The 22,242-nt window shown below is 44.4% G+C and overlaps 1 protein-coding gene across 2 annotated transcripts in view; it reads left to right on the top strand.

The window, feature by feature from the left end:
• The window catches only part of DCC (DCC netrin 1 receptor), a 1,127,120-nt gene that overhangs the window by 1,077,988 nt on the left and 26,890 nt on the right, over positions 1-22,242 (top strand). For both annotated transcript variants that reach the window (XM_078384133.1, XM_072992925.2), the window contains exons 26-27: positions 1,924-2,079; positions 14,482-14,694. In XM_078384133.1, the coding sequence (XP_078240259.1) occupies positions 1,924-2,079; positions 14,482-14,694 (369 nt within the window). The remainder of the gene's footprint in view (positions 1-1,923; positions 2,080-14,481; positions 14,695-22,242) is intronic.

Below are 22,242 nucleotides of genomic sequence, written 5' to 3'. Positions count from 1 at the left end.
TTGCTATCATATAATATCTCTCCTTAGTTTTCTTTTCTCAAGGCTAAACATGCCCAGTTCTTTCAGTCTTTCCTCATAAGGTTTGGTTTCCAGTCCCCTCATCTTCCTTGTTACACTCCCCTGAACTTGTTCCAGTTTGCTGGCATCTTTCTTAAAGAGTAGGGCCAACAGCTGGATGCAATACTGTGGATGAGACCTAACCAGTCCTAAACAGAGGGGGGCTCGGTTTGGTGTATTTTCCCATGGTAGCACTAGTTCCCCAGAGTCCTTTCTATGGGAGACCCAACGGGCCAGGTCTTCCACTCCCTTAGAAAATCTAGTTAAGAATTTTCTTTTTTACTTTGCCTACTAGTTTTAGGTAAAGGTAAAGGTTCCCCTTGACAATTTTTGTCCAGTCGTGTTCGACTCTAGGGGGCGGTGCTCATCCCCCGTTTCCAAGCCATAGAGCCAGCGTTTTGTCCGAAGACAATCTTCCGTGGTCACATGGCCAGTGTGACTTAGACACGGAACGTTACCTTCCCACCGAGGTGGTCCCTATTTATTTACTCGCATTTGCATGCTTTCGGGTTTTATTCGTAGCTAAGTTGAAAGTAGGGGAAAATGTGGTCTTCAAATTATCAGTTCCCATCAAACCTGGCCAGGATTAGCTAACAGGCAGAGAGAATGGGAGCTGTAATTCAATAACATCTAGAGGGTCACAGCTACCCATCCCTAGGCTAAACAAATATTACTGGGACCGAAATTGTCTGTTTTTGTCTTTACGACTTGTTTCAAACTGTTGGTGACATATTCTGAAGTTCGAAATTGTTTCATTCCAGGAATGGGGTGTCAATATATAAATAAATCCATATGCCAGCACCTTATAAAATTTAGTATAATCTGACTTCTGTGTTATGCTTAGCAGCCTACCAAAGAGCTATTAGCATAAGTAATTTTAGATCTGCAGAGCTGGAAGGGACCCTCTGGATCATTAAGTCCAGCCCTTATCAAGGGGAAATCAGTGGGGAGTTGTAATTTCAGCCTCTGCCTCCAGAGTCAGATACCTAAACCACTGAGAAAATGGAGAACTCAATGCATAAACTAGAAGTATGACTTTTTCCCCTTTTTTCTTCGTGCTCCACCTCCTTTGGCAGTAGACATCGACTGGAAGCAATTTATTAGTTAGAATTGGCTTTGATTACTTTGGCTGTAGGACTAAGTAATAATAGTTTTTGCTGTAAAAGTATGAGGATGACCTTGGAACTCTTAAGGGAGAGCTATTAAAAATAAACACATTTACTTTGATGCTTGTTCATTGAACAGAATTTTAAAAACGGATTTCACGTCTCCAGGCCCCCTTGCCAATCTGGTGTCTGCTACTCCTATTTTAACAAAGCAATATAGGCAAATCAGGAAAAGAAATAAAACATGATAGCTGTTTTTTTTTTTTAAATTTTCCTTTTTTTCAAAAGGAAATCCATTCCATGCTTTAATTTTGTCTTCCTGAACACCCATTGATTTGACAGCATCTGGGCATTTTCCAATTACTTGTCACCATTAAATTATGCCTTGCTATTAATTTAAAAGCCATTTTTAAAGTCGAAATAAACACTAATTGATCAGCTCTTGTAATAAATAGCATCAACTTCATTTGTGATTTAATCCATCATGTCTCTATCTTTTCTAAACAGTTGAGTTTTGCTTGCTTGAATAATTCTGACATTTCTTTTAAACCAGCAGTGGTGGTTGGAGTCTTCCAAATTACAATTAAGGCTCCATCAAACAGCATGTCTCCTACCACTCTTCAAAAACAGCCTCACCCATAATATTCCTCACCTCCCTTTTCTCTTAATTAATTGCAGGCACTAAAAATCTCCTGGTGTTATCTTCCAAAACGTTTCAAGCATTCATATTATATTTTTCTCTCTGTTTCCTTCTTTTTAGCTGTAGTTAGTGCCATTCCAGTGCCAACGCTAGAAAGTGCCCAGTACCCAGGAATCCTGCCATCACCCACCTGTGGATACCCACACCCTCAGTTCACGCTCCGACCAGTGCCGTTCCCAACGCTCTCAGTTGATCGGACTTTTGGAACAGGAAGAAGTAAGTTGGGTACATTTTCTTCTCCAGTTTTCGGAGACTGCAAAATAGACACTGAAAGGTGGTATTGCCCAGCTTTGATGTTTGCTTCTAACTTATGCATCGTACAGCTTTTTTCAAATGCTAATTCCAGGTTATTTTAAAGGGCAATGTTTTGTCGCATGAGAGTGATAGAAATTGGATTAGTGGGCGGAGAGCACTGAGTACCACAATGAAGTGTTTCATCATGGAAAGCAGGTTATTTCCACTGCCCTGTTCAAAATTCAGTTATTCTCATTTTTTCTGCTTCTTTCCCTACCAACAGTGTCAATATGTGATTTGCGGCTGCTTCCCAAGTGTAATTCTGTCTTGCTTTCCTACCAGCTGTGTTGAAACACCATGGACATAGCACTCTAAAAATTCAGTTCAAGCTCCTTCTCATCCACAACTCACAGCGTCTTGTGTCTCTACGGTGACTTTGCCGACAATTTGTTTCCGAGCAGTAATGGTGATTTTGAACATTCCTTGAGCTATGGGAGCCCATTTCAGTAAACCAATGCAAAAGTTATTCAGGGTTTGGTTCCTAGCTACCCTCATTCCACAACAGTTCATTTAAGAATTGTCAAGCATTTGGCACTATGTTTTCCTGTGTTTGTTTGTTGAGACTGTTCTGAAAACTAACTGATCCTCTGGTAGTTTTAAATTTGGATTTGAATATCATTCAGATCCCTACATAGGATGGTTTTCTCTAATAGCACTCACCCTGGATGTAACTACATACATTGAAACACGAGGAACATGGACACGAAGCACCACATTGGACATGAAACACCATGCTGCTCAAACCCTGCACCTCCATGTACACTGGACATGGGCTTGTATAATCCTTCAGTCTATGTGCAATGCGTGCCTGTCTTTGATGGGTGAAAAAGCCTGGCCTCTCGAGTTGCACATGTGGATTTAAACATTAAGTGAACATCAAATTTAGGAAAAGATGTTGATCAAATATAGTTACGTATATAGTTAGTCCCAACTAAGAATAGACCTACTGAGTGGTAAGTTAGCATTTATGTGCATCCCACAGAATCAATGGGTCTGCTGTAGTTCCCAAATAGGAAGAAGACATTGACTAAAGGTTTCTAAAGACACTGAGAATTAATCTTCATTTCTTTTTTGTTGAACTTTATTAAAAATTCCACCTCCTGCTAGAGCCGTGTGCATTTAGCCTTGACTGATGGCAATGTTTACCTTGTTTACATTCGTGACTATCCATGGAAGGCAAACTCTGCCACCTCCGTTTGACAGACGGGGAACCGAGGCTGAAAGAAAGTGGCTACTCTGGAGGTGGCGTTTTCCACTCGGTGCCACTGGTGTGGCTGGTGTGGCCGTTCCTTCAACTGTCAAAGCGGGATGTGTTCATCGGCAGCCAGAGGGGCACATTGGTGCTTTGTGCATATTGCAACTGACAGGCTGTAAACCAGCCAAGCAACTGTTTTGCTTTTCACTTTCTTATGCCTGGTTAGCTCTCATCTCCAGAACCTCAGAAAGGCTTGAGCAAAGTTTTGAACATAGGATGTTAACTTTCCACCAGACCTATTCCTGCCATTTCTGACCCAAGAGACTTAGTCTCTCCCTTCATCCATCCCTGTCAATAACAGGAAAATTGTGGATAGGAACCGTGTAATTCAGCAGCTCGTTCTGAAAACACATGACCTAGTTTCTTGGAACCCCTGACCTCTTTAGACGTTCCCATCGGAGTGACTGACAAAAATAATGTTTGGCAGGCTTGATTGAAAAGCAACGCTGGCCATGTATGATAAATTTACCTGTCTGGGTTTCCATATGAACAGCTTCTTCTTAAAACCAAGTCTCCAAGGAGCGATGGCCCAGGTGCATAGTATATTGGCTTTACTAACGCTCCATGCATAGGAGCCAGTGGCCTGAATTAAACTTGACCTAGTGAGTCATGTAAGGATAGGTTTATCTTGTCGAGCCTGTATCACATCTTAAAAAAAAATTACATTAAAACTGGAACCTGGGCAGGATGGAAAATGTATTGTGAATACAAATTGCATTGTCCCAGAACTATATGGGAATTTAGGGTATTTAAAATCTTTGCTCTCCCTCCACATTTATTTATTTATTTATTTATTTATTTATTTATTTATTTATTTATTTATTTATTTATTTATTTATTTATTTATTTATTTATTTATTTAATATCCCGCCCATTTAGACCAAAGTCTACTCTGGGCAAAGTAAAACAACAATATTGATACACTAGAGGATGGCAAAATAAGTTAGGTATCAACAGGAGGGAAGGCCTGTCTGAAGAGCCAGGTCTTAAGTTGGCTCTTAAAAACACCCAGTTGAGGAGGCCAGACAAATTTCTGAGGGGAGATTGTTCCAGAGCCAAGGGACCACTACCGAGAAGGCCTGCTTTCTTGTTCTTTCTCTTTGGGTCTCCCTCGACATTAGGCCCCTCAGCCACTCCTCCTAGCTACAGCGAGTGATACAGGTAGATCTAGGTGGGAGAAGGTATTCCGCCAGATATTAAGCCACTGAGAGGTTACATTTAATTAGACAATGATCTGACCATCGGCTAGCTCATAGAACAAAGGGGGACTAAAACCTGAAATGGATTCATAACACCATTGAAATTGGAGTCAGCAGCTGCCATTGGCCAGTGGTCTGAAGAAAAGTTCCTGTGTACATAAAAATAGAGAAAAGCACCAGATGATGCACAAGAGATGTTCAGTTGAAAATGGTGAGAGCCATGTATAGAGAAGTACAAAACTGGCATATTACAGTAACTTGTTTCAGAATAACTTTCACCATCTTATGTTCCATGACCGAGCACGCTATTGATCAGGAAAAGGCACCCTTCAAATTCATCATTCACAATGACATTATGAATGGCACAGCCATTTATTCTGCCAAATGGACCATGTGCCAGTCCTTTCCCCCCCCCTGTTCTTGAAACTCATTTCTAATGAACTAGAAAGAAGCCAGTGTTGGAAAAAAAATCACCTTCATTTAAAAAAAATGCAGTCAACCATCTCCTGAAAGAGAATCTGAAGAAAATGAGGGGGAAAGGCCGTAGCTAGTCTGTGGCTGCCTCTCTTGGATGAGAGACCTGTCGGCCATTTTGAACACTGTCAAAGGGCCTGGTAACAATAGGCCAGAATAATGATTTTGCCATGGCTTCTTTTTAAAGTGTCTTCTGCCAAGGGGTGTGTGGGAGGGAGAAGGTTGCCCACCTAGTCACCCCTCCTCACTTGCTGCTTCTACTGCCCAACTGTCTCTTCACCCATCTAGTTGCCCCCTTCTCATTCACTTGCCCTCTTGTCTGCCCCCAACTCCCCTCCCTAGCAGAAAGAAAGAAAGACCAAACCAAACCAAACCAAACCAAAAAAAAAGAACAAATCTGGCAGTGGAAAAACAGGCCCTAAAACCCAAAACAGCTTCCCTTATCCTAATGACACTGGAGTCACCAACCTTAACTGGATAGGGAAATAGTACTGAATGAGGAGTTAAATTGCTCCATGCTTGAAAATCATCTTTTTCTTTTGGGATTGTGACTTTCAAAAAACCCCAGACAGCACGACGTGGGCTTTACAGAGCTCTATATATACACTATGCTTCCAGTAAGACAGAAATGTCCAAGGTACATAAAGCCTCCATGAAGTCTTCTTATGGCACAAACTAGGTCTTCTTTATAGAGAGTGCAGAGAAAGTGAAGTATACCAGGGATGGCAAGATAAATAGAGACAGAGGTTTGATGGAAGCATCAAGCCACTAGTGACATGACTGATTGTATCTGTAGGATTGCATCAGGATCTAGAGGGACCGCTGCGAATTGCAATTTGACAAAACACAGCCTGGTTGTATTCCTGACATCAGTTTCATGCATTTGGGTATTGTTTTTAGATTGTTAAAGCATCAGACCTAGGGAGTTTCACCTGATTCTGACACATTGCATTATAAGGATGGTGTGACATTTTTACGATCTTCTGTTTAGTATCAGTGCGCTAACTGTAATAGTTAGGCATCCTTCAGTCTCGAAAGACTATGGTAGCGTGCTCTGTATGGAGGGCTTGGAACAGCGCCTAGTGTGGCTGAGAAGGCCAATTCGAGAGTGACAGTCCCTTCCACACTGAAGACAAATCCAGTCTGTCCCCTGTCCGGCTCCCTGGTTTTGCTGCTTTTGTGACTTCCTCTTTGCCTCGGCCTGCTGGGCAAGGGTCTCTTCAAATTGGGAGAGGCCGTGATGCACCGCCTGCCTCCAGGCTGAACGCTCAGATGTCAGGTTTTCCCATCTGTTGAGGTCTATTCCTAAGGCCTTCAGATCTCGCTTGCAGATGTCCTTGTATCGCAGTTGTGGTCTCCCTCTGGGGCGCTTTCCCTGCACTAATTCTCCATAGAGGAGATCCTTTGGAATCCGACCATCAGCCATTCTCACGACGTGCCCGAGCCAACGTAGACGTCGCTGTAATAAAACTGTAATAAAAGGTGTGCTATTAGAACAGGCCTACTAGATTTTGAGTTTCTGAAGTTTGAGGCAATTATTTACTATTAGGTCTCGTTGTGCTAGGACATCAGGTGCGAGGCTGCCGCATTTGACTTTATACACTTTGGGCAAATGAATCACTCACTGATGTGAATAAATGTAAGGGAGCAACATTTTAAAGTAGCTTTTGCTCTTCCAAGATTTGTAATGAAGCAACATATGGACATGAAAATTGAATCAAACGCATACACCTCTCCAGGTGGCCCACTGAAGTTATGGCTGTAATGCATTGGCAACCCAGTACAGATGATAGTCATTACCACCATGACCCAAGCAATAATATTCCACCTGTAATTGCTAACTTGGGTACAAACTAAGTGACTAGAGAAAGGGAGAAGAAAATGGGAATTATGTTGTATACAACATGTACTTCCAGCTGAATTAACATTCATTTTTGTTTCTGCTTCTCAGCTTTCGCACCCAGCATTAAGATAGGGCAGCTGTAATCTTGGCATACAGGATTTTAAGAGCATGTTCTTTCATTATTATCTTGTGGGGGGGGGGTGATAGAACTATTTTTCTCTCCTGTCACTAGGTTTGGTATTCTTATTCTTGCTGCAGCTACTTCTGCTCTCAAGCTCAGGAAACAGAAGGTGGAAGAAGGTATACAGTATATAGGTTTGGCTCCATGACTGAGGAGGCTCTTTACAATATCACCTGTGCACCATTCCAAAACTAATTCTCCTTCCCAATGGATTAGCTGATAGCAGCTGCTGGTAGCTGAGCTAACTTGCCATGGTACATGTTCTGCAGCATTTTAGGAAATTTTAGATGTCTCTTCATTGTTGTCCATTATGCAGCATAAGAGTTCAGAGCAGGTGTCAGACCTGATGGCCATGGCATGCCCAAGAGCGTTTAGTGCCGAGGCTAGCCTTTGTTATGTATAGGGAAAAGTCATATGTGACATCCAGGTGCAACCTTATCATTTGAAAAAATGAGGCCACCACAACAGGCAGAAGATTTTGAGTAACATGGAAAAACCACAGGTTTTCATTTAGTTAATCTGTTTCTGTTATTAGTCCTACTATTATTTTCTGCTCCATTCCGGGCAGCAAAATATATTGGTTTGTCAATATATTTTGCTGCCCGGAATGGAGCAGAAAATAATAGCATGAAATCATTGTTTGATCTAGTTCAGCAAAGTTTTCTGTACTAACTAGCAGCAGCTCCGCTAATTAATTAATTAATTCTATTTATACCCTGCCCATCTAGACCAAAGTCTACTCTGGGCAGCTAACAAGACATAAAAGTAAAAGCAATATAATAAAATAAAAACAACAGTGACAATATAATTCCAAATGGCAAAGTCATAAGGTGATGACAGGAGGGCAAGCCTCCCTAAGGAGCCAGGTCTTAAGTTTGCTCTTAAAAACACCCAATGAGGCAGCCAGGCAGATCTGTGTGGGCAGACTATTCCAGAGGTGAGGGGCCACTGCCGAGAAGGCCCAGTTTCCTGTTCTTTCTCTCTGGGCCTCCCTCGGCCTTAGGCCCCTCAGCCGCCCTTCCTGGCTAGAATGAGTGATTCGGGTAGATCTAGGTGGGAGGAGGCGTTCCGCTAGATATTGAGGCCCTAAACCACTTAGGGCTTTATATGTCATCATTAACACTTTGAAATCAATGCGTAAGCGAACAGGCAGCCAGTGCAAGGCAGCCAGAGTGGGGGAAATACAGTGGTGCCTCGCTTAACGAGCGCCCCGTTTAACGAAAAAATTGCATAGCAATGGCTTTTTTGCCATCGCTTTTGCGATCGCACAACGATCTTGCCTATGGGGAAAAATCGCTTTGCGATTTTTCCCCATAGGCACCATTTTCCCCCAGCTGAGCGGCGGGAGCTTTGAAGCCCCGCCGCACGGCTGGGGGAAAATGTTGGCAGTGGGCTGCGGCCTCGGAAGGACCCCGAAGCCACCGCCCCTGCCGACAATTCCCTTCCGAGCTCTCAAAGGGCCCCCTCCGATATTGGAGAAAGCCCTTTGAGAGCTCAGAAGGCTCTCAGCGGTGGCGGGGGAAGGGTACGGGGGTGTCGAAGGCTTCCAGGCCTTTGCCTGGAAGCCTTGCGGACACCCCCCCCACCATGTCCCCGCCGGCGGCGGCCTCCCCACGCCGCCTACCCCGGCCGTTCTCGGACGCCTGGAAGTCCGAGAACGGCTGGGGAAAGTGGCGCGGGGAGGCTTCAAGCATCGGGGACAGGGTGGGGGTGGATTGGGAAGCTTGAAGCCTACCCGCGCCGCTTACCCAGGCCGTTCTCGGACTTCCAGAAGTACGAGAACGGCCTGGGTAAGCGGCGCGGGTAGGCTTCAAGCCTTCCCGATCCACCCCCACCCTGTCCCCGATGCCGGGAGCCTCCCCTCGCCGCCTACCCCGGCCGTTCTCGGACGCCTGGAAGTCCAAGAACGGCCTGGGTAAGCAGCGCGGGGAGGCTTCAAGCTTCCCAATCCACCCCCCAGCCTGTCCCGGCCGCTTAAAGCCTCCTTGCACTGCCTAGCCCGGCCGTTCTCGGACACCTAGGTGTCTGAGAACGGCCTGGGTAGGCGGTGCGGGGAGGCTACCGGCATCAGAGACAGGCTGGGGGGTGGACCGGGAAGCTTGAAGCCTCTCCGCGCCGCCTACCCTGGCCGTTCTCGGACACCTAGGTGTCCGAGAATGGCCAGGCTAGGCAGCGCAAGGAGGCTTTAAGCGGCGGGGACAGGCTGGGGGGTGGATCGGGAAGCTTGAAGCCTCCCCGCGCTGCTTACCCAGGCCGTTCTCGGACTTCTGGAAGTCCGAGAACGGCTGGGGTAGGCGGCGCGGAGAGGCTTCAAGCTTCCCGATCCACCCCCAGCCTGCCTCCGCCGCTTAAAGGGTAACTGGCGGTTGGTGGGATCCAAGCCCGGGATGCCTGAAAGGCATCCCAATCCCATCACCCTCCCCCCGCAGCTTGGATCCGAGCCGCAGCGGCTACCCCAGCCATGGCCGGAGTCTAGGGAGTCCAGCCATGGCTGAGGTAGCCCCCATGGGTCAGATCCAAGCCGCGGGGGGGAGGGAACAAACTGGATAATCCGTTCCAATTGGAACGGATTAACCAGTTTTCAATGCATTCCTATGGGAAATGGTGCTTCACATAACAATGTTTTCACATAACGGTTTTTTTCTGGAACCAATTAACATCGTTATGCGAGGCACGCTGATATTTTCTCACCCCAGTGAGAAGTCTGGCCGCCATGTTCTGCACCATTTGAAGCTTCCACATCAATCTCGACGGTAGCCCCACATAGAGCGCATTACAGTAGTCTAATATCGAGACTACAAGCGCATGGACCAGAGTGATGAGCACCCTGACATCAAGATAGGGGCGCTCTGAGCAATCCGCCTGAGATGGAAATAGGTGGAGTGGACCACTGACGCCACCTGGGTTTCCATGGTAAGCACCGGATCCAGATGGACTCCCAAGCTGCGAACCTCACTCTTCATGGTGAGAGTTGCTCCCCCAAAAGAGAGGGAGGTTCCCAAACCACTGATGGTGGTGGGGCCATCCACTTTTAGGACCTCCATCATGTCTGGGTTCAGCTTCAGTCCATTCTCCTACATCCATTGCAGTACAACCTCCAGACAGTGCTATAGGGATGAAACGGCATCCGCTGTTGTTGGAAAAAAGGAGATGTAGATCTGGGTGTCCTCAACATACTGATGACACAAAGCCCCACATCCCCTGATGACCCCACCCAGTGGCCTCATGTAAATATTAAACAGCATTGGGGAGATAACCGAGCCCTGTGGAACCCCACAATTGAGACTCCACGGGGCCGAGACACACTCCCCAAGCTGTACTCTCTGAGGACAGTCATCCAAGAAGGATCAGAGCCAGGCAAGTGCCAGACCATCAGTTCCCAACTTGGAGAGCCTCCCAGGAGGATTCTGTGGTTGACTGTATCGAAGGCGGCAAAGATAGCAAGGAGGACCAACAGAGACATTTTGCCCCCATTGGACACCCTCAACAGGTCATCAAACAGGGCAACCAATTCCGTTTCTGTGCTGTGGCATGGCTTGAAGCCTGACTGTAATGGATCCACTTCATTGGTTTCATCCAAAAGGGCCTGGAGCTGGTCATCCACCACCCTCTCTACCATTTTGTTAAGAAAGGAAACATTGGTGATGGGCCTATCACTGCCAATATCGTCCACCGCCGAACTTGGTTTCTTCTTAACGGGCCTAATGAGTGTCCCCTTGAGGGCAAGAGGAACCTTGCCATCCTGGAGAAACCCATCAATTATTGCAGTGGCCCATTCAGTTGTTACAGGCCTGGCTGCTTTGATTAGCTAGGCTGGGCAAGGGTCAAGGGAGGTGGTAGTGGCATGACAGCAGTCAAGCACTTTGTCCACCATATCTGACGTCACAGGCAGAAAATGATTACATCTCATCGGGAAAGGTGGACTGCTGGACGTCTCTGCTCGATCTACTCTTTTCAAATAGGGGGTAAGACCCCGGCAGTTGGCTTCTACTTTAGATTTTAAAAATGCTGCAGATTGGTCAGGTGAGATGCTAGTGGGAGGCCAATCACTGTGACCAACTCCAGATAGATCCCAGACTATACGGAAAAGTTCCGCCTACTGATTAGAAGCTTCACTTATGCGGATAGCGAAGTGAACTTGACTGGCAATCCTCACCCTAGTAAGGTAATGGTTAGTCATGATCCGGACAGCTTTCCATTTATATTCCGTCGGTTTCCATCTCCAAATGCACTCTAGCCTTCTCCTGTTCTGCTTCATAGCTCGCAACTGCTAGTTAAACCAGGGCACTGGGTGAGCTCTTCATTGGAGAGGGTGTTTAGGAGCAATCATGTTGACAACCCTGGTGGCAGTGGCAAGCCAGCCATCAGCCAGAGCCACAACAGGAGCACCAGTGAGATTAGCTGGAATCCCTCGCATAGAATCCTGGAATCCTATAGGATCCAGTAGCCTTTGAGGTCGGACCATTGAAATAGGTCCTTGCTCCCTGCGGGGAGGGAGAGCCACTGAGATGTTGGATTTTATTAGGCAAAGATCCAACCATAACAAGGGGACCGACACAAGGTCAGTCCCCATCAGACCACACTCACTCCACTTGGTGGAGAACACCAGGTCGAATGTGTGACAGCCCATGTGAGTGGGGCTGTTAACGTATTGGGACATGTCCAAGGAAGCCATGGTTTTAAAGAACTCAAGAGCCAGATCACAAACCTCCGCTCCGCATGGATGTTGAAATCACCCAAGCCTCGGGGTTTCCAACAGTGCCACGGAGTCGAAGTCTGCCAGCTCCGGTAAGGAAATGGCTGGGTCCCGGGGAGCGTGGTAACCCAGCAAGATCCCAATATTATCCCTGCTTCCAATAGATACGTGGAGGGCCTCAAGACCTGGCATCACCACCACCGAGTACCTTACAACTTCTAGAGTGTTTCTATAAACAATGGCTACTCCCCCCAACCCTCCAGTCTACCCTGGGGTTGGACTGCATAAGTGGGGGAACAGGCAAGAATCAAGGGAACACCCCCTTCCCTGCCCATCCAAGTTTTGGTTATGCATGCCAAATCTGCATCCTCCTCCAGAATAAGGTCTTGAATAATCTGGTACTTGTTGGATACAAATCTGGCATTCAAGATTTATAGAGTGGAGGGATGGCTGATCTGGCTGCCTCCAGTCTGACGGGTGGTCGGTCACAGTCCCAGACCCCCCCATGAACAGCCTTCAAACATCTGTTCACTGTTCTTCTGAACTGAGTAGGCACTGTGCCATCACCATGTCTTCCTCTGCCCATAATACCTCGAATGTTCAGAGAACTTCCACTGGGGGGGACAAGCCTTCCACTCCATGTCAAACAAAAGGGAAGAAAAGAAAGAAAAAAGACCTGAAAAATTAAAAAATTAATAAAAGTTCACAATGATAATTAATAATAACAATTAACAATATTGTTCAAAACAAAGAAGTGGATGCTGGTGGCTTTGGTTTTGGGAGAGAACTAGCTCAGTTTTTTAGTCTGAACTTTACAGGGCCTATCTAAGGTCTTCAATATATGCATGCAAAGCACATGCTCTGCCTCTGGGTTATGATGTCTGCTAAGATTTATGAGTTAAGGGTGAAATAATTTGGCCTTTTACCATGAGGTCCAATCCCATTTAGGGAGCAAAATTCACATTCCTCTTATGCAGCAGCAGCATTATCACCAGCAATTGCATTGCATACGCAGTGGGCATTGTGGGGAAACAGAGCGCATTGATTTCATGTCTAGGATGAAGGTGCCAGTTCAGTTCATGTTTCTGCTTTGGCACTGAGTCTTTTATTGGGAGCTGAAAGAGCACAGATTGTTCTAGAGAGTCCTCTTCTATAAATAAGATTATAGACAATAGGGTAACCTCAGTTTATCTGCTCACATCTAATGTGGCATATTCAGATCATAGAAAATTTATTCTGGTTCTAAGGTAATAAAGCAGAAAGTGGCAGCTCTGGCAGTATTACAGCTGTCAAAAAATAAAAATGGGACTGGTGATTATTTAAACAGAAATTAATTAAGCGACCCCTTTGCCTACAACCCTCATCAGAAGATGCACTTATCATAATGCCATGGCGGTTTGCACAAAGAAACCAATTTACAGAAGATTGTGTCACTGTCTTCTTTAGTGACAGGTGTTATACTTAATCTTTTATGTATTTTCCCTCAAATATCAGCTGAAATCTTTCTGGTCTTTCTGGAAGGTTTGCATTACTGATGTTGTTATGTGCCATCAAGTCACCTCTGACTTACAGCAACCGCATGAATGAGAGACCTCCGAAATGTCCCGTCCTCAACAACCCTGCTCAGCCCTGCTCACTAACTGTTTCTGAGTCCAGGTATATGTCTGAGGAACACATTGGCCTGAACATCCTCAATACACCACCCATGAACAGTGTGTCAAAAGCTATAGATGGAGATGTCACTCCTAAGAAGGAGTAACTGACAGCTTTTCCAACGTGTTTTTCCATTGTGGTACATTTTATCCTTATCTCTGTCTATATACCGTGTTCTTTAAGGTGAGTGACAAAAATCATAAAGAAAATCCAGCCATGGCACTAGAAGGAATTCTCAGGTCCTTGAAAAAGCCCAAGGCATTGGGTTCAACAAATTGGGTAAAAGATAAGCAGGAAGTACATACAGTAGTGCCTTGCAAGATGATGTTAATTCGTTCAGTGAAAAACGCTGTCTTGTGGAAACATCGTCTTGCGAAACGAGGTTTCCCATTGGAATGCATTGAAATCTTTTTAATGGGGAAAAATCGTCGTCTTGCGAAAATCGTCCATAGGAAACCATCGTCTTGCGAAGCGCAACAGCGATCGCAAAAACTAATCATCTTGCAGGTTAATTGTCCCGCCAGGCAATCGTCTTGCGAGGCACCACTGTATTTTCATGTAGAGCTGTGCTGAAGAACTATGTTTAAAGACATGACTTTGTGCAGGTATTTATCATCTTGCATTGATATTGCCCCTTATTGCTATATTGGGTGGAATCCTGTTGTTTATCATAGTAGGTCACACTAGAGTTAAGCCCCCTGAATCAGTGGAGATTTAGTGCGTCACCTCTTCTGTAAATTCTATTGATTCAAATGGGCCTGCACTAATTGTGACTCACAACCCTAAAATCACACCTGTTTCAATCAATGGAACTTACAGAGCAGTTGACTCACCAAATCTCCAATGAGCCTCCTCTAATGCAACTAATAATGCTAAGCAAAAGGATTTCAGCCATTACTTGTATGCACTGTTTTACGATTACATTATTATTTGTATTACATAAAATGTATTTTTCCACATCAGCTAAGTCAAGGGTCTTTCAGAGAAGTTACACTTTCCTTCTTTCTTTTGATCTGCTTGCAGCGGTGAGTGAAGCACCAGCCCCTCAGCAGACCTCCATGTTACCACAGACACAGCCTGAACATCCCACCAGTGAGGATGCCCCTAGCAGGACAATTCCCACAGCATGCGTCCGCCCCACGCATCCTCTTCGCAGCTTTGCCAACCCCTTGCTACCTCCGCCAATGAGTGCAATAGAACCGAAAGTCCCTTATACACCACTTTTATCTCAAACAGGTAAGTGAAATGGAGAAACTAGCCCTGAAAAGAGAAGAAATATTGTTTTGTGCTGAGGATCTTCTGCTTGGATAGGAGTTATTCTTTTTTTTATCCCCACATTTACCACCATCACCGTCTACTAACAATGTAGCAAAGACATCATGCTGTGTTTAAAGCTAGGGAACACAGCTTGAAAATTCACTGACATTTCACAGCTGAGGCAAATAAATGGGTGAACTACTTGGACCAGCCCTGTGATGATTTTAGTTATAGGCCATGCTTAAATGTCAGGATTTTTTTTTCAAGATTTGCTGGATTTGGGTTCTGTCCAAGATCATGAGAATAAGCTTGTATTCATTCAATGGACTTCCTCTTGCTGTCCTCTCCAATGTAACCCCCTACCCCATGTCTGCTCAAAGCGGTCCCCGCCATGCAGATCACAGCTAGGGGACTGCATGCAAGAGAGGAATTCTCTTCTTTCTTCAGGTGGAAGAATGGTTCTCATTCTTCTGGACTGGATATGACCCACTGAAATCCAGATAGACAAGGCCATCGGAGGCTGGAACGTTTCTTATTTCTTGTTTTTGTTGTTTTGCCCAATAACAGAGAAAATAGTTGAGCCAAGGACTGAAGTACCATGATCACAGTGAGAATGAGCTACCATTCAGCAAGATCCCAGTTCATAAACTTATCAGGTTGTCTGAAATGCATCACTCTCTCGTCCCTATCTACACCTTGTCAGATAGTATTAAGTGAATACCTATTGCTCATTGGTGGATTAAATTTGTTCAAGGCTGACTGTTCATTTCCAACTTGAGCTGGGAAAGACTCCTGCAGACCTGCTACCATCAGTCAGTGAAATCAGAGCTGAGGTAGATGGATTGATGCTCAACTCAGTAAAAGGTCTCCCTATAGTACTTGCCTAATGTTGTCCCACAGGGACCATTCAAAAATTGCTATGGACTGACACCGCTGATTTGTACCAACACTGACTCTTAGAGTTTGTTGCATAGGCGTTCTTTAGTTGCTGCAAAATGTGTAATTCCCCATCGGTGATGCTGAGGTGCAACCCATAACATGGACACAAATGGTGGCAGAAGAAATCTGTCACATATCACTCCCTATGGAATCAAACAGTGGATTTTCACACAATTTGCATCTTAGCAGCAGCAGTTTAACTAAGAAAGTCTTTATTGTCCATAGCTGTCATTTCAATAATAACTGCACTGTGTATTTATTATTTCACCATGTGTTTCTGCAGTATGGAGAAGGGGCTACTTCTGGCCAGCTCGCCATGTGAAACAAACATACCTATTTGTTTTGTATGAAACAGGTTGTTCAGTGGAAGTATATGCAATGTACTTCAGTGTGGCCTCTAATTTCTAATGTGTGGTTTTGATTTAAGCTGGGATGGATAACCTATAGCCGTAGAGTTTCATGCAGCCCTCAGCACAATTTCAGAAGGTCTCTGCGATTGATCCAATGAGACCTCTAAGCAACTATCTGCTCCTTCCCTGAAAACCCAGAAGGAAGGAAGGAAGGAAGGAAGGAAGGAAGGAAGGAAGGAAGGAAGGAAGGAAGGAAGGAAGGAAGGAAGGAAGGAAGGAAGGAAGGAAGGAAGGAAGGAAGGAAGGAAGGAAGGAAGGAAGGAAGGAAGGAAGGAAGGAAGGAAGGAAGGAAGGAAGGAAGGAAGGAAGGAAGGAAGGAAGGAAGGAAGGAAGGAAGGAAGGAAGGAAGGAAGGAAGGAAGGAAGGAAGGAAGGAAGGAGTAGGTTATCCACTCACTTTAGCCTTGCCTACTGTTGGCTTCAATTCTGCTTTAATCCCTGATAGATTACTTGCAAGAGAATCTAATCCTTGGCAGAGAAAAGTTGCATTCAGATGTATGCTCTGATAGCTTGTTTGATATCAGTCTGCCTGTATCTTCGCTAGTCTTGTTATCAGTTAAATGTTTTGTGCCTGATCACTTGCCAGTAAAATCAAAAAACAGGTTTCAGATGACAAAAGGGAAGACAAGTTACAAGGGAACCTTGTGGGATTTCATAGTGTCCTTGAAACTTTAACTTTTCACAGACATGAGAGATGGTATAAAACATTTAGTTGCAGCCCATGTTCTTCACAATGGAAATAGTCTGCAGAATCAGGATTACACACTGCTGTTCTGTATTCTAAAGACACTCAAATCCCCGACAGATAGGAATTATACAACAGTTGAAGAAGAAAAATCTCACTGTGTTTTTCACTTCAAACATCTGCTATCCATCACTAAATAATCCACTTTTGACAGCAGGCAGAAGGCTTGAAAATCTTGTACATCAAAGGGACCATTTTAAAGTAACTGCTGCAAGTACTAAATCTTAAAATCCAGTGGCCTATCTTTTCTTAGCTAAGGTACTAAGTCCAGCTCAGGTTACCAGATGGAAGTGACATGATGCTATATAACAGCAACATTGATTTAGCAACTCATGGCACACACAAATTTGGTTCCTGCAGGAGGAATACATATACTGTGTGTGGATGGATGGATGGATGGATGGATGGATGGATGGATGGATGGAGAGACAGACAGACAGACAGACAGACAGACAGACAGACAGACAGACAGAGAGAAAAAGAGAGAGAGAGACAGACAGACAGACAGACAGTTGTATTGCTTTTCACTTCCTTCCATGCTTGAGCTTCGGACAAGACCTATCTACTGTATGGTCACAGGAACCACAGAATCACAACAAAATTGAGCTACTGAAGTGAAAACTAGAAGTATAGGGCTTAGTTTCTTCTATTGGACATGATCCAAGTGCAATGAACAAATTTGGGGAGCCCCTTAATTTTAACAGGAAATGTTTAAGTTCATGCCCAACTTTCCCTTTGCAACTAATGTGACTTGAAAATGCTGATGATGATTGGCTGGACTGTGTTTCCAGAGCTCTCCAGAATGTTTATATTATTGATCTTATTGAAATGCACTCTGGGGTAGAGTGCAGTATAGATGATGATGGTGGTGGTGGTGGTGGTGGTGGTGGTGATATCAAAGAACAATGCTTTCAGGAATACTTTTAATATTTAAAATAACTTTGATTTACATTAGTCATATCGATACATTAAATCAAGTAATGCACTAAAGATTTAAAATGGGCAGGACTGTATTTTTAGCATTATTTGTAATGGAATTTCATACTCCTTTCTTCTGCACTTTGCAGCAAGATGACTTAGATTCACAATACCATATTAGAAATTCATGTTTGGTCTTTGCATTCCCTGTTAGACACAGTTTCCTTTGCAAGTTACACATGCAGACAAATAAAGGTTTGGCTCTCTTTTAGATTCAGTATAAAATGTCAGATGGACAGTGTGTGACCTTATTGTGTTATAGATCTAATACAAATTCTGCAAAGCACTTGACAGTAGAGGACAGTTCCCTCCTTTTCCAGCACAAGTGAAAAATGCCATTGTGCAGTTGAAATTATTGTTATGGTAGCACTTTAAGAAAACCAGACTAGACACCAGTGTGTCTTCGGCAGCTTTTATATGTGGCAAAGGAAAGAAAATATCGTTTTCTCAAATGATAGATTTTTTTACACACACAGATGCAGTCACACAAGTGCAAATACTAGTTATTTCATTTGTTTGTTTGTCTGTTTGTTTGTTTATATCCCGCCCATTTAGACCACATCTACTCTGGACAGCTTACAATAGGAATATCATAAAAGAATTAAAACCAACAATTTTAATCAGTAATATTAATATTATTCAAGATGGAAAAGTGTAGATGAAAATTCAAATAGAAAAGCAAAGATCAAGTATTGACAGGAGGAAAGGCCTGCCTAAAGAGCCAGGTCTTAAGTTGGCTCTTAAAAACACCCAGCGAGGGTGCCAGGTGGATCTCTGACGAGAGACTGTACTAAGTCTTATAGAGCTTAGAATAGTCCTTAGTTTGAAATACCAAAGATTTTAAAGAAAATTATCCAGCCTGTTATTCCAGAGTTTTGAATTTCCGTTAAAATGGGTCCAATGTGTGCAGGATCAGAGACTGCACCCTAGTGGGAGGCCTGCCCCTGCAGAACTCTGACCCACCAAAATGAAGAGGATGGAATATGGCAAGCATGGGGCGCGTGGGAGGGAGGAAGTTAAGAAACAAAACTACATGAATCCTGTAGCTGGCTATGGACTTCAGATATCACAGGCACAGACTCACATTTCTGTGAATAGATACATTTCATGTTCTAGACTTGGCATTCAACTCTGTTCTTTTATTGAGCAGTGCAGGGTAAACAGCAAACAGCCGGGGCCATGGGGGGGGGAACAGTATTCATGAGGAACTGAAAAGGAAACAATCTTAGAACTTTCTTCAGAATACCTTTTAAATAAATATTTAACTCTAACTCAAGTTAGTGATGGGCAGCTCAACGGCTAATTCTGTGCCAGATTTCTAGGCAGTTAATGATCCTGTCCTTATCCAAATGTTGATCCCAGTTTATGAAATCTTGATTTATTAAAGTCTCCATCTGTCCACTCATTATTTTTTCTTCATCCAAATTAAAACTACAAAATGAGAATCTCTCTCTCTGTCTTCCATGAACACGTAACACAGCACCTTACTTATATCCCTGCCAAGAGAATTTCCTATCATTCATTCCAAGTAAGGAATTTTAAAAAAAGCAAAGTGTGCTGCTTATATACTGCCCCATAGTGCTTGAAGCTCTGGGCGGTTTACAAGTTATTTATGCAGGCTACACATTGCCCCCCCCCACAAGCCGAGTGCTCGTTTTACCGACCTTGGAAGGATAGAAGGCTGAGTCAGCCTTGAGCCGGCTACTTGGGATTGAACCCTGGGTCGTGAGCACAGTTTTAGCTGTAGTACAGCAGTTTAACCACTGCACCACGAGGCTCTTAAAGCCATAATCCCTGTCTACTAGGCATCAACATTACCAAAACAGTGGTCTACCAACAGCTGCAACATCAGCTGTACACTGGGTGAAGCAAAAGTCACTTCTGGTTTAGCTTTAACTGACGGACCATATTATATGCACCAGCAAAGACTTAAGTTTTCAGATTTTGTTTTTCTGCCTCCTTTTTCCCGAATGTTACAAATGGTGTCTCAAGTACATCTCAGCTAGTGGTGTCGCAAAGAGAATGCTGATAATTTAAAAAGGAGGGAATAGAAATATGTAAGAAGGGGGATATTAGAAAGCTCAGTGGTTTACAGCCAGAGGTTGGGAGTTAGATTCCCCACTGTATTCCCCACTGTGTCTTTTTGATAGGGGCTGGACCCAATGATCCATAGGGTTCCTCCCAGCTCTTCAGCCCTAAGGTTATTATTATTTTCATTATCGAATTACTAAAATGTTAAAAACAAGTTAGTTTCCAGTCCAACAGGACTTTTCTTCATGCTGGGCATGGCAGAGTTTGAGGGGTTTGGTGGAAAAACAGGAAAATCCATAAATTACAGTAACTCACCATCTGCTACCAAATAACTTTGGGGGGAGGGAAATTTGGTATTTATTTCCTGAGTAGAGAAATTTCTCAGGGATGTTTTAACTGGTTTTACATAGACCACCCGAAATCCTCTGTTGCTCTCACATGGGTGGGGAACAAGAGGATAGATTAACACATCCACTAGTTTAAGATTCCACTGCTCATCAAGATACCGTACATCACATCGTTGTTCCATACCTAGAGTAACAGGTGGCACATAGCTTTCATTGGTAGCAGACTTATTTAGCAACCAATTTTTTAAAAAATATATATTTTATTTTATTTTTGGAGGAAGCAAATACCGCTATGCCTAAACCACACTGCAGTTGTGGACCACTTTGTAGGCATGAGGGCCATGAAGGGAGTAGAAGACGTCACACCTGTTAGGGACGCTCGCTTGTTTGCAATATGAAATGCAGTTGAACTATTAAAGTGAGCTCCTACTAATATACTCACAGAGGTCTTCTAGTCATAATAAGTGAGCCAGTGTTTGCACCTGGCAGCTATATATCTTTAAATTAATGAGCTAATGAAATGTTTAATAAGCCTATGGAGGAAATAAAACTCCAACAGCCTATTCCTGCTGCGGCTATATAGCACAGAAGCGAGCTGGTCTTGCTGTTTCTTTGCCTTCCATCCTGCGTGAATTTCCCCCTTTCTTCCTCTTCCACTTTCAACTTCATTGACCCTTTGAACTGCCCTGCAGAGCTGGCACACACATTGGGACCTAAGCGCCATTCGCATTATTAATTCTACAGTGGGTCTAATTAAGTTTCCTTCTTGCTTCAGTCTTCATCTTGCTTCAGCATTCGCTCTGCGTTTTCTTTCATTGTTGTTTTCAGGGAGATCTATTGGATAAACCATTGCTTTTTGAGAGAAGAAGCTTTTGGCTGTGTTTAATTGATTGCAGAATGTAAACACAATCCACAGAACAGTCTGTAGCCCCGACATAGCTTTAGGGAGATGACTCCTTTAAAAAAAATGGAAAAGTAAATTTCTGAAAATTCTTCAGTTGCTTTTCCCATCTCTGCTTTTCCAAAAAGGCAAAATAACCCCCTGCTCTCTCTGCACGGCCAAGAGTTTCAAAGCAGTTTACGCAATAATATGGATAGAATGGAATTAGCTGTTCGTTATAATAGTAATTTAAAAATGGCAGACCATGGCCAGTATTCTACTGAGCTTCTACTAAGAAGGAAGATCCAGCAGCATAGTAATGTGGAATTGTGCTACATTTGTAAGCATTGCACAAGCAGGGGATGATTTTTTTAGGAGCCTTGTGGCACAGTGGTTAAACTGCAGTACTGCAGTCAAGACCCTGCTCACGACCTGAGTTGGATCCCATCAGGCTCAGGTAGCTGTCTCAAAGCTGTCTCAGCTGTTCATCCTCCTGAGGTTGGTAAATTGAGTACCCCCCTCATGTGTGGGGGGGAGTCAGTGTGTAGCCTGCATAAGTAAATTGTAAGCCCCCTAGAGCAGGGGTCCCCAACCTTTATCGGCCCGTGGACCAGCTGGGGAAGGCAAGGCACCCCTGTGCTCATGTACATGAGCGAACAAGCGCACTCTCTCATACAAACAAGTGCACTTGTGCGCATGCACAAACAGCAACACAGCGCTTGTCTGGATGCGATTGTGCTTATGCGCATGTGCAAACGGTGGCACGATGCTCACACGGGCACACAAGCGAGCATACATACGCGAATCAGCTGTGTGGGGGTGAATGCGTGTAGGGGGCGGGCTGGGACTTCTGTCTCTGTAGCCCACTCTGGCTCAGGCCACAGACCAGCACCAGGCCGTAGACCGGGGGTTGGGGACCCCTGCCCAAGAGAGTGCTTTAAATGCTATGAGGCAGGATATCAGCAGCACACTGCTTCTTTGTGGAGATTCCTGCTTGCACGCAGGCAGTGCCTGCACAAATGGCACAATCCTGCATTACTATGCCAGGAGAAGCTATAGGAGCAGGAGCTGAGCTGGCAGGCCTATCGTACAGCAGGGAAGCACAGACAGCTAAGTAGCTATGTTTTGAGTCCAGTTTGTTCTGGCCAGTGCTGGGGATTCTTAACAGCTTCTGCACTCTGTAACTAAATATATAAAT

Source organism: Pogona vitticeps, chromosome 2, assembly GCF_051106095.1.
Source record: "Pogona vitticeps strain Pit_001003342236 chromosome 2, PviZW2.1, whole genome shotgun sequence".
NCBI classification, from domain to species: Eukaryota; Metazoa; Chordata; class Lepidosauria; order Squamata; family Agamidae; genus Pogona; species Pogona vitticeps.
Note: the sequence above shows the minus strand (reverse complement) of the source record. Positions and strands in the feature narration are given on the sequence as shown.